Source organism: Notamacropus eugenii, chromosome 6, assembly GCF_028372415.1.
Source record: "Notamacropus eugenii isolate mMacEug1 chromosome 6, mMacEug1.pri_v2, whole genome shotgun sequence".
NCBI lineage: Eukaryota > Metazoa > Chordata > Mammalia > Diprotodontia > Macropodidae > Notamacropus > Notamacropus eugenii.
The window spans coordinates 29,659,964-29,673,427 of NC_092877.1; the positions used below are offsets into that span (position 1 = coordinate 29,659,964).

Here is a 13,464-nt window from a genome sequence, read left to right on the forward strand (position 1 = left end):
TAAGGCAGTCAACCTACTGATAAACAGGGAGACTTACAAAGTTATGTGAACTTTTTTTCATTTTAAACACTATTTATATCTTTGTTTTTGTATCACCATAATTCATTCACCTCAAGCAGTGAGTTTAGTTTCCAAACTTTAAGAAAGACATTACCAAACCACAGAACATCTAAAGAAGGGAAATTGGGTAGTAAAGGTCCTAGCATTGAGTCCTTATTATTTGGGGACTAGATGAAGGAACTTGGAGAGAATATTCAAGAAAAGAAAACTTAACTATGTGAAGATCTGCCATGTGGAAGATTTGCTATATTTGGCCTTAGAGGACAGAACTAGGAACAAAGGGGGGAAGTTGCAAAGGACCAATTCAGCTTAATCTCAGGAAAAATTCCTAATAATTAGAGATGTTCAAAACAAGAACGAATGGGATGCCTTGAGAGGTAGTGGGTTCCTTTTCTTGGGAGGTTTTCAGGCAGAGGCTATATAATATAGTGGGGGTTCCTTCACACGTAGGTTTGTCTAGACAGCTGCCAAATTTAAATTTCTGTCATTATGCTTTTCAAATATATTCTTTCCTTCAACCATCTCCACAGAGCTTATAGAATCCCTTATAGCAAAAAAAGATAAAAAAACAACCACACACTTTGGAAAAACTAACCAACACTGCAATTGAGTCTGAGAGTATATGCACTGCTGTACACCCTTAGTCTCCTATCTCTGGCTAAGGAAAAGATAGAGGGGGTCTAATTAGAAAAAGCTGGGGAATTTTTCTGTTATATCTTGATGATCGTAAGAATTGAAAGAGATGGGGAAAGGAATACACTGTGGTGGGGGTTGGGGGAATTAAAGGAAAGTTAAGGAAAATTATCTCACCTAACAGGGATGCCTAAGTAGATAGCTATACAAACAAGGGGGAGCAGGAGACATTTCAAACTCATTCATCTGAACTGGTCAAAAGAAGGAAGAACACACATAGTTGACTATAAAATCCGTCTCACTCAACAGGAAAATAGGAAGGAAATGGATCAAGAAGGGAGGGAGAATTAAAGGGAAGGTAAAATAAGGGAGGGATCAGTCCTACGTAAAACAAACAAGTTACAGTATATAAGTGTGATGGAATACTACTGTGCTGATCTCTTATCAGTGTGATGACTATTATTCCAGAATACTAATGATAAAAATGCTACTTTCTTCTTGATACAGAAGGACTCAGAACGATGAGACAAAATTTTTTGTACATAACCAATGCAGAAATTTGTTTTGGTTGACTATACTATATTTGGATTGGGTTTTGTTTTTCTTATTTTCTAAAGTGAGGGGGAGAGTTGGAGTAGGAGGATGACAAAGCAGATTCTGGCTATTTAAAACAAATAAAATATTTTCTTAAAAACAAACAAAAAAAAGGCTTTATCATAAATGCAAGAATTTATAAATCCAATGAATGTTATTATCCCTACTGAAAAGATTCACGCCAGAAGGCTGCATTTTGTTTTTGTCAATTTATTCTTGGCAACAGTAAAGTGTCCCCTGTCAATAAGGCTACAGAATAACTTGCTTATTGAATTCAGCAGAAATGAATGACAAAATAACAGTAACACAATTATAAAGTCTTTTAAAATTTATAATTTTCCTTAATATAACCGTGTGCTATAGGTTGTGCAAGTATTATCTTCATTTCAAAACCGAGGCAAGGGAAGCTCAGAAAGCCCAGATCACTTGTTCCTTGTCAGGTTTATGCTCCCAATCCTATGCCCCACACCTCTGTAATCACAGGCACTATTGCTCCAGTAACCTGTTCCTCATGATACCTCAGTGGAATCTTTCAGACCATGCTCAATGTAATCCTGGAGTAACGCCAGCCACAGTCACTGGCCCTTTCCCTCCTGCTGTTTCTAGAGATGCAGTCAGACTCACCCTGTTAAAGAGTTATTCGCTTGTTTTATGCCTAGAAGCAAAATGATGGCCCCTTATGCCCACACAGTTCCCTCCACAGCTTTTTAAAGAAATGTATATTAAAAGAAAAGTTAGGGGGCAATCACAAATCACCAAGAGGCTCCAGTTAGGAAAACCCTTGCGCTGTTCAAAGGTGTTCCAAAACTATCCTCTTTTTCCTCTTTTCCTCTCTTAATTCTCTTTTTTCTAGTCTATATAAGAAAGAGTATCCCAACAGGAATCACAATCTGGGCTCAAATCCCAGCTCTGCTACTTATTACATGTACCACCTGAGGCAAGTTTGCCTCAGTTTCATCATTTAAAAGGAGAGGTTGAACCTTATCTCTAAGGTCTTTCCCAAGGCTAGAACACTATGGTTCTACTATTTTTCCCCTTTGTTCCCCATCCTCTAGACTGCACCTGAGGTCACCTGAGCTGAGAGTGTTGCATAAGCCAGTTAGTGCCATTTAAGGATTTTTGTTTTGCTAGGCAATCAGGGTTAAGGGTCCCACAGTTAGTAAGTGTCAAGTATCTGAGGCTGGATCTAAACATGGGTGCCGCCCAGCTGCCCCCCATTTAAGGATTTTTAAAAGGTGCTTCTAATACTTGTTTCCAAGTACTTTGTATTCTGTATCCTCAATCAAAGCTGCATAAAAATGAGTAGCACCTGGAGGAAACAAAAGTTCAAGAATCTTATGGGAAGCAATGAAAAAAAGTGATGGAAGGGGGTCTAGGAGCACAAAATTTTAGCCTATACTGCAAAGCAGCGATCATCACAATGATAAGTTATTGTTAAAGAATGGAGAGGGTGATCACTGGCAAAGATTAAGCACACAGATCACAAGCAAACAAATACAGTAGGACAGCACTCACTAAACCTGCGGACCTCAGTTCTGGGGGTAAGGAATGACTATTTAACAAAAACTGAAAAAAAAGTTTGAAGGCAACCTGAGAAAAATTAGGTATAAATCAACATCACGCATCATAAATCAAGAGAAGCTTCAAATACATACTTGTCAGCAAAAAATGGTCACATCATAAACAACTTAGAGGGTGAATGAAGGACATGCCTTTTATAACTATGCACAGGGAAAAACAGCATGACTACAGAATAGGGATAATCAATGACAACAAAATAATAAAAATTACATAAAATTTAAAAGTTTTTGCACAAATAAAACCAACGGCTGAAATCAGAAGGAAATCAACTGGGGAAAAAAAATCTTTGCAGCAAGTTTCAATAAATGCAACTTAGCTAAGATACATATATATAGTTAATGTTCCATATAAATTTTAGACTTTAATAAGGGCCAAAGTTTGAATTAAGAAGAGCCTGGACCTAACAGTCCCCTTTGTTTAACTTAGAGGACACCTTCTGATGTCAAGCAAACAAATGGGACCTCCTTACCAGGCCCTTCTTCTGGCATCTTAGTGATAAGGCCTGGGTTGTAACTTCAGCTTTTGTCAAACTCTGTTAAGGCCTGCTTAGGACAGGATGTCTGTTATCTGGGTGATGGGACCTTTTCCTTATCTTAAATCACAGAGACATGCTACAGAAAGAAGATGCCCATAGCTTGGGATCATAAAACCCAACTGACACCACTTTGTTTGCAATGTGTTTATCTAAGAGAACTCCTTCCTCATGGCAAAATGTACTTAAGACAGTCAATTTCTGTACTAAGGCAGCCAGTTCTGATCCTGGCTCCATAGTGCTATGTAACCGTTTTCTTTATGGGGAATTGATTGATTAATTAGTTAAATCATAAAATGTATGCATTTAGCCTGTTGCCTTTTCTTAATAAGTTTTCAGGTCAACAATATATATACACACACACACACTCATTCATACATGTGTGTATATACATATGTGTATGTGTGTATATCTACATCTATCTCTATATATATGTATATGAAACTTATTCAAATATGTAAGAGCTAGAGTCATTCCCCAATAGATAAATGGTCAAAGAATACAAACACGTATTATTATATGAAAAATTCCTGGTTATTAACAACCATATAAAAATACTCCAAATAATTAACAATTAGAGAAATGCAAATTAACACAACTCTGAGGTTCTACTACATACTCATCAGACTGGCAAAAAACCAGGAAATTACAGGTGTTAGATAGGTTGCAGGATAACAGGGACCCTAGTGCACTATTTGTGCAACTATGAATTGGTCCGGCTCATCCGGAAATCAATGCTCCAAGTCATTAAATCATGTATACCTTTTGATCAAATGACACCACTACTAGGTCTATACCCCAAAGCAATTAAATGAAGAAGAAAAGGATCTATACATACAAAAAAATTTATAGTAACTCTTTTTGTGGTGCCAAAGAAATGAAAATGAAGGGATACTTACTTATCAATAATTGAACAAATTCTGGTATATGAATGTGGTACAATATTATTGTACCACAGGAAATGAGAAAAGGGACAGTTTCAGAGGAATCTAAGACACGTATGAACCAACAGATACCAAGGGAAGCAAAGAGGACCAAAAGAACAATTTCAGCAACAAGGTTCTAAAGAAAACCCCAAAGTGACCACCCGTGACTCCCCAGGACTAACAACGCTGGGCGCTATGGACTGGAAAGACGTATTTTTGGATACAGATGACTACACATAATTGTTAGAATGATCGTTTTCTTCTTTTTTAATGGGAGAAAAGGTAAACTTTTATAACTAAAATCAAAATAAATTCAAAGAAAAAAACAAACAAGGACTGAAAAGACCAACAGCTCTGGAAGACTCCAGGCCTCGTTCAGCGCCATGGCCAACCGCAGCTGTGGAGAGCTGTGGCTGAAGCACATGTCCTCCCTTCTGACGAGAATGCTGAACAAGACAAGCATTTTCAGTCACAGCCAGAGTTGCGATCTGTTTCATCACCTATGCATATGTTGTAGGGTCTGGGAGTGGGTATTTTTTCAAATAGAGGGAGTAGGGAGATGTGGGATAGGATTGTAAAAAAGACCTCAGTGAAGGCTATTTTTAAATGCACAGAAGAAAACAGAAGTAAGACAGTCAAAAAGAATGCCTGACAAGCAGGATAACCTTGAAAGTTACAAGTTACATACTGAATTTATCACAAACATAAAAAATACAAGCTACCCATCATAAGCTTGTAACACACAGGTATTTGCAGCATCACATACGATCCATTCTTTCTGTCCTCATATGAATACAAAAACATTTTATTTAGTTCACAGTTTTTGAAAAAAGAGAAAAAAATTAAATGAACAGAAGTAGACCTTTTAGATAGTAATGCTTCTTTCCTCTAGTAATGGGAAATAGTTTGGATACTGCTTCATCAACTTAAAACTGACCAGCCATATCATACATAGCCTAAGGATCCTAATGAACTTCTTGAGAATTCAATACAAACTTATTAAGTAGCTGCCAGTCACTGAATTTTTAAGATCGATGAACACCATGCAGAGGTCTTGATATGGTTTCCTGCATTTCTTCTCTATATGCATGGATCATGACCACTATACTGCATTATAATTTTTAAAAAGGCACACTATTCCTATGAAAGCATATAGCTGACAATATCGCCAAAGGACAATCATGTGCTTTGATCATATTGGATTAAATGGAACAAACAGATACAGTATTAGACCATATCTACTCCTCCCCCACCCTAATTTTTAAAAAATTTTAAAAAAATAATGGTAATATAGCATTGTTTGGGCATATTTCTCTACCTCCTTAGATTTTTAAAAGCAATGGTATAACATAACTTCATAAGGCACCAGCTGGTAAAAGGCATATATATTTTATGATAAATGTTAAAGTGAGTCCCTTTCAATCACATCCAGTTACTCTTTTTAATGTACCATTTCACTTTGAAATACAAACATCAATATCCATGCTGTCCCTTGGATAGGTGGGTGAGATAGGAAGGGAGAAAGGCACAAGAATTATTCAAATTAATTAGCATATTTTATGTATGTTCATCTTCAGTTTAACAAAAGATTTACACTAAGTTCATTTTATACTCTAAACCATTATCCTGAAGAAAATTTTCAAAGAGCATGAAAAGAGGGCTTCTCAAAAATAAAAATATTGTTTTAAAAATCTAATCATTTAAATTACCATGCTTTTTAAATGACTAAAGAGAATAATAATGAAACATTTTAAATGTTCTCAGTTAAATCACAAGTCACTGTGAAGCTAAGTTTATATTTCATTGGTCATGAAAAATTTGCCACTAAAGTGAGTAATATCCACCTTACTGTAAAATGTGATATTGGAAAGGAAGTAAATGACATACATTTTTAAAAAGAAAATAGCTTCTGTTTGATTTGGTCTTGATATTAAGTGAGGAATATCTCAAAGCTTCCAAAGTCTATTTTTAAATATTTTACAAAAAGTGATTTTGAGAATACCAATGACTTGGAGACCCTAACTACCTTACAAAATGCTTTCTACTACTAATCCAATAAGCAGATGACTTCAAGATTTTGCTAATGGAAGCATCTTTCATATCTGGCATCAATTTTCTCAGTCATGCTTAGTTTATCTGAAGTCCAAGGGTTATTCTGACCAAAAAAAAAAATTTAAATGAGAATTCCATACAAACCTGATCCTCCCTTTGCCAGGTATTTGTCCTTTGCATAAATGACAGAATCCAACATAGACTCAAAGAGAAGAAAATAGCCCTGCATAGCAAAAGAAGAAAATGGATTTTAGAAACATGCAAGTACTCTGTAATCAAGTTAGTTCGGATGATAGTACTCTGTATTATAACGCAATTAAACGTTCAGTAATATTGCATTATAGCCAATATTCTATACAGCTTAAATCTGTCAACGTGGCAGTCAGGTCAGGGTATGATTATGGACTAAGTTTTCTCTCCAGGATACTTCTTTTGTTCATTTTCCAAACAAAAGGTTCTTAATTAAATTTCAGTGGGATAGCATTATAACCTCAACTCAGTCTTCTCTGCTACTCTACAATCCATCTAAAAAATCTTTTCTTCTCTCAATTCTCTCCATAATTCTAGTAAATGAAGTAAAATTTTATCTCATTAAAAAGACTGAGAATATAATAATTTCCTCAAAATTTTTCAATATCACCACCCATTCTCTCCAACTTTCCTCTTTTCTCAGCTAGAAGTACTCCTTGGAAAGACATCCACTTGTCCGCTTGATTCCAACATTAAGAAAACTGCTCAAATATCACCCCCTTTCTCATATGTAGTTTTCATAACCATGACCTTCTAATTACACATGGCCTAATTCTTCCTTAATTCATTATTTAATACACTGATGGTTTAGACTATTTAAAATAACTAGATACTATAAAATATGTGAGAGAAAAAGACACAGGAATTACATGAACATGAACATAAAATACTATTCACACAAATAAGGTCAGATTTAAATAAGTGGAGTAATATTTATTGTTCATTGGTAAGCAAAAAATAACAAGTTTGCCTAACTAATCTATTTAATCTATTTACTCATCACAATTAAATTACTAAAAAGTTATTTTATTGAGTTAGAAAAAACCAGTAACAAAATTCATTTGGAAGAACAAAAGGTCAAAAACTTCAAAGAAACTAAGAGGAGAAAATGTAAATGATGATTCAGCAGTATCAGACCTTAAAGTATATTTTAAGGTGAGAGAATTGTTGAAGCGTAAAATGGATAATTTAGATTATTTTAACTTAAAAACTTTTGTATAAATAAAGCCAATGTAGCCAAGATTAGAAGGAAAGCAGAAAATTGGGAAAAAAACTTTCATAGATAATCTTTCAGATAGTATATGACTATGATAAAATACTGCTGTGATATAAGATATGATGAGTCGGTTGATTTAGAAAAAAACATGTAAAGACTTGGACCTATGAAGGAAGAGGTTATCCACTTCTGGAGAAAAAAATGCAACTAAAATATGCACAGTACAGTCTTACATATGTCTTAAATGTGTCTATATGTATATATCTACATATGTGTATGATTTCAGATGTATATCTAAGCATATATATTCATATTTAATTATAACCTCTGGAAGGGTAGAAAAAAGTAAAGTAAAAAGTGCACCGCAGAGAACAAAAGAAAACCTAAAAGGAAGCAAAGAAAAGCTGGGCAGCTTTGAAAATAAGGTATAGTGTTTATTACATAGGTTTTCTTGAGATGGAAATTCATTGATTTATAATGAATCCTCTCTTTTGTTCTGCAGATTCATGGAAATTCTGGAAACACTCATGGAAATGTTCTTTTTTTTTTTTCCTTTTCTCATTTTCTCATTAAAATGAATAAAAAGTTTACACATAAAAAAAGTTTTGTTTTAATCAGCCAAGATCTTCATTCTCACTCACCAACCTTTCACCCAAGAACATGAGAAAAACAAAACCCATTACAAAAATGTATATGGGCTCTGGGGATAGAGCACTGGGCCATGAGTTAAGAAGATTCACGTTCCAAGAACAAAGTCCAAATGAATACATGATCCAGAAATAAAGATTGATACTATAAACAAATTAGGGGAGCAAGGAATAGTGTATTTGTCAGATTTATGGAGAATGGAGAAATTTTTGACCAAATAAGAGACAGAACATTATGAAGTGCAAAATGGATAATTTTGATTACAATAAATAGAAAAGTTTTTGCACAAACAAACCCAACACAACCAAGATTAGGAGGAAAGCAAAAAATTGAGAAATAATTTTTGCAACTAATGTCTGTGACAGGCATTTTTAAAATATAGAGAGAACTGAGTCAAATTTACAAGAATACAAGTCATTCCCCAATTGATAAATGGTCAAAGGTTATGAATAGGCAGTTTTCAGAGGAAGAAATTAAAGCTATTTATAGTCACATGAAAAAATGCTCTAAATCATTATTGTTTAAGGATATGCAAATCATCAGATTGGCTAACTTGACAAAACTGGAAGATAATAAATGTTGGAGAAGATATGGGAGAGTTGGAACACTAATTCATTGTTGGTGGAGCTGTGAGCTGATCCAACCATTATGGAAAGCAATTTGGAACTAAGCCCAAAGGGCTACAAAAATGTGCATACCCTTTGACCCAGCAATATCGCTTCTAGGACTGTATCCCCAAGAGATCATAAAAATGGGAAAGGGTCCCACATGTACAAAAATATTTATAGCAGCTCTTTTTGTGGTGACCAAGAACTGAAAATCAAGAGGATGCCCATCAATTGGGAAATGGCTAAATAAATTATAATATATGAATGTAATGGAATACTATTGTGCTATAAGAAATGATGAACAGGAAGACTTCAGAGAGGCCTGGAAAGACTTATATGAACTGATGCTGAGCAAAAGGAGCAGAACCAGGAGAACTTTGTGCACAGCAACAACCACAGCGTGCGAGGAATTTTTCTGGTAGACTTAGTACTTCACTGCAATGCAAGGACCTAAAAAATTCCCAATGGACTTTTGAGGCAAAACACCTTCTACATCCAGAGAAAGAACTATGGAAATGGATCGCAGAATGAAGCAGATCATTTTCTTTTGTATTATGTTTTGTTTTGTTCTATGGTTTCTCCTATTCATTTTAATTCTTCTATTCAACATGACTAAGGTGAAAATATATTTAACAGAAATTTATGTGTAGAATCTATATAAGATTGCATGCCATCTTGGGGAGGGAAAGGGGAAGGAGTGGGAGGGAAGGAAAAAAATCTAAGATATATGGAAGTGATTGCAGAACACTGAAAACAAATAAAATAATAAAAAAAAAAAAGAAGATCTGTGTTCAAATATAACCTTAGACACTTACTGGCTGTGTGACTCTGGGCAAATCCTTGTCCTGTTGGCATGAGGTTCCTCAACTATAAAATGGAAATAATAATAGAACCTACTCCCAGGATTGTTGTGAGCTTCAAATGAAATCATCATTGTAAAGCAGTGACTAATACAGTTAGCGCTAGATAAAGGTTAGCTATTATTGTTTTTAGTCAAAACAAATGTGCACACTAGGTCCAAAGAAAATCTGTCTCCTGAATTCCGAGTCTTTCATTTCTCTAGGACGAGGTAAGCAGCATGTTCTAACATTAGTCTCTGGAATCCTGGTTGATTGCTACACTGATAAAAATCTAGCACAATAGTATCCTATCACATTTACATACAGTAACTTGTTCCTTCCTCAATTTATGGGCATCCCTCAGATTCTTTGCCACCTCAAAAAGAGTTACAAATATTTCTGTACATCCCTAGAGCTTGTTTTTCTTATGACTAATCCTTCCTTTTATTTTCCCTCCCTCTAATTCTCCCCTTTGCTTCCTTTTTTCATCTTGAGTGGAATGGATTTTTGTGCTCAACTATGTTTGTGCCTGTCTTCTTCTTTTTGATGTCACCTGCTCCCCGCTTCTTCTTTGTTTGTTGTGCATCCTGATTATGTGAGGTAATTTTCCCTAGCCTTTCTTTCCCTTCTCCCCCACCTCCAGTTTATTCCTCTTTCCATTCTTAAGATATTCAAAACATAACAGAACCATACCCAGGCCTTTAGGGTTAGACCTTGATTATGATTGGCTTCAGAGGAGAAACATGTATCATCTCCCCAGATCTGAATGTGTAATCATTTTAAACTTTAAATTTTTGATGTTATGATTATTATTCGATATCATATTATAAAGACAGGACTCCAATATAGAGTCTTTTGGGTTAAGTAATCCTAATACCCATGGAAGAATATGGCAGAACAGCCCTGTGAACTTTTCCACTGTAACTTTGTGTCAGGTGGATAAGACTTGCAGCTTTTTGACTAGATGAACTCAGGACCTAGTGGCTTTGAGTCACCCTCTTTCTGCTGCTGCCTTAATGTTAGACCCTCTCACCAGTTTGTTGTTCTGATAAATAACCCCTACCCAAGCGTCACCCACATCCAGTACTTGTGTTCCTGTGAATTTTCATTTGGAGATTTCTTTCAGGAGGTGATCAGTAGATTCTATTGCCACTTTGCCCTCTGGTTCTAAAAAAGTGAGACCCTACACTGACCTTTAAGTCTGAGCCACCCCACTGCTCCTGCTTCTGCTAGCTTCTGAACTTCCTCCTTTCTTTAGACCATTCAAGGCTTTCCTATGCTGCGTGTGCAGGTCCCCTACTCACTCTGCCCTGGATCTGTGAGCTGGGATAGAGCACTGGGTGACAATGCTGCTAGTTTGCTGCCCCCACTACACTGCTATGGGCTCCACAGTAGGTCTAGAACCTCCTTTTGTGCTGGTATGTAGCCTCTACCTGAGCGCCTGAGTGCTCCACATGCTGTGCTCCTGACCTAATTCTCTTCTGAGGGTCTGCAAACCTCTTTGTCTGTCTCCCTATGCCAACCTGGGCTGGACAAAAGATTCACTGTGACTTTTTATGGATTTCTCCATTAGGATTCAATCTGGTACATTTTATAGACCTATCTGGAGGAGGGGTGGATGGGAACTGCATTTCTCCTTTCTGTTCTGCCATCTTGGTTCCACCAGTATATGAGGTTTACACTAAAACCTCCTTAATTCTTCTGATTTTTATCATTTCTTTCAATAACACACTAGTCACCCAGTCCCTCATTTTTTTGAACTTGAGTGTTAGTTTTTCTTGACTATTCCCTCTCATAGTTAACAGGTCTCCAAGTGCATCTATCATCTGTCCTCTCTCCCTCTCATCTACTCTTACAATAACCACCCTAGTGTAGGCCTTCATTTACACTTCCCAAAACTATTACAACAGCCCTTTGAGGTCTTCCCTTGGTTTCCTCCCTACCCTTCACACTGCTGCCAAATTCATGTCTTTACTAAAGGCCCATTGAAGGACCTCCACAACCTAGCACCTTTTCCAATGTTACATCAAACTACTCCTTTCATAGTTTATACTTCAGCCACACAGCACTCTTGTTCTTAAATACATCTTGTTCTTTTTGTCTAGGTTCTTTTGCTTAATCTGTTGACTTTGCTAAGGATGGGCCACCTTGCCTCCTTTTCTATACTTTAACTCCTGCCTTTCTGACAAAGTTCTAACTGAAATGCCACCCCTCACAAAGACTTCCCAGATTTACCAAGACCTTTCCTAGAATTCTGCTTGTACTTTTCTTAACTCCTCCCATATTATTTTTTATTCTACTTATTTGTGTCCCTATATATAGTTCCATACCAATGTCTTATTACAGCATTCTTTAAGACTATTCTATCCTAGCATATTGCATACTCTAGCAGCATCTACCGAGCTGGAAATGCTTTGAAGAAAGACCCAATGATAGACTGTATATCTGCCACCAAAGGATCAGTTCCGTTAAGTTTAAAGAAACTCATTATCCTGAGGGTGGCTAATGGGAGATGGATTTCTTTGGCCACAGCAATTCAAAGATTTATTAGGGTCTTGATGGGTTGTAATTAGCAAAATATATAATAATAATAATAACAATAACAGCTAACATATAGTACTCACTATGAGTCTGCGAGGTGGCATAGCTACTGGAGCGCCTAGAGTCAGGAAGACCTGAATTCAAATATGACCTCAAACACTTACTAGGTTCAAATGAGCTTAAATGTAAAATGAGCTGGAGAAGGAAGCAGCAAACCACTCCAGAATCTATCAAGAACATCCCCCAAAAAAGGGCTGTGAAGAGTCAGATATGACTGACAATGACTAAATGACAAGAACGAAGTCCCCACGATGTGTTAAGATGCCAGGCTGAGCGCTCCACAATCATTCTTTCACCTGATTCTCACAAAAGCTCTGAGACGTCATTATTATTATCCCCCATCTTACAGATCAGCAAACTGAGGCCAACAGAGGTTAAGTGATTTGGCTAGGGTCACTGTATCTGAACTCAGGTCTTCCTGTTTCCAGACCTAGTATTCTAATAAAGTAGGCTGTTACATCTCTACTAAAATAACAGTTCTATGAAAGCAAGCCAAGTGGGGCTATGTCATCAGACTATGAAACGCCTCACTGTTTATTATCCCAAACTAACAGTATTTTCTCTAAAAAAATAATCAACAAACACTGAGTAACTTCTATTACACAACTAAGAACGTTTCCAAGATGACACCACTTCAGGGTAATCTATATTTTAGACTGATAAGTTCTAGACTAGAAAGAATAACAAGTGATAGCACATGTAAAGAAGCCATGCATCACTACCATAGGACTTGCATACATTCTGAAAGCAAACCTAAGTCTTAGGAATCTTGTAGCTACATGGACTGCAGCTGTTAATCGGACCTCATTAAACTGCTAAGAATCTTATCCAAATTTATCTATTGTAGAGTAAGGCACATCTTAGCCTTTTCTTTGCACAATCAGACAAACAGTACCTACTTTACATACCAGGTACCTGCAGAGAAATTACAGTAGCTGCATTTTAAAGAAAACAGAATTTGCTTCACGGAAGGCTTTTGTTTTTTTGTGCTTGAAACTAGGACAACAAAATTATTTTTTAAGAGCAAGGAAACAAGTATTTAATCTTACACTTAAAATACACACGCTTCATAAAAGACCAAAGACAATCAAAATTAACAAAAAATGCAGCTTTCTCAAGGAAGTTATATACAAAACTTGTTACT

The 13,464-nt window shown here is 36.2% G+C and overlaps 1 protein-coding gene across 2 annotated transcripts in view; it reads right to left on the reverse strand.

Annotated features, from left to right (window-relative positions):
* The window catches only part of PRMT3 (protein arginine methyltransferase 3), a 149,627-nt gene that overhangs the window by 65,147 nt on the left and 71,016 nt on the right, over positions 1-13,464 (reverse strand). For both annotated transcript variants that reach the window (XM_072619343.1, XM_072619344.1), the window contains one exon: positions 6,523-6,601. In XM_072619343.1, the coding sequence (XP_072475444.1) occupies positions 6,523-6,601 (79 nt within the window). The remainder of the gene's footprint in view (positions 1-6,522; positions 6,602-13,464) is intronic.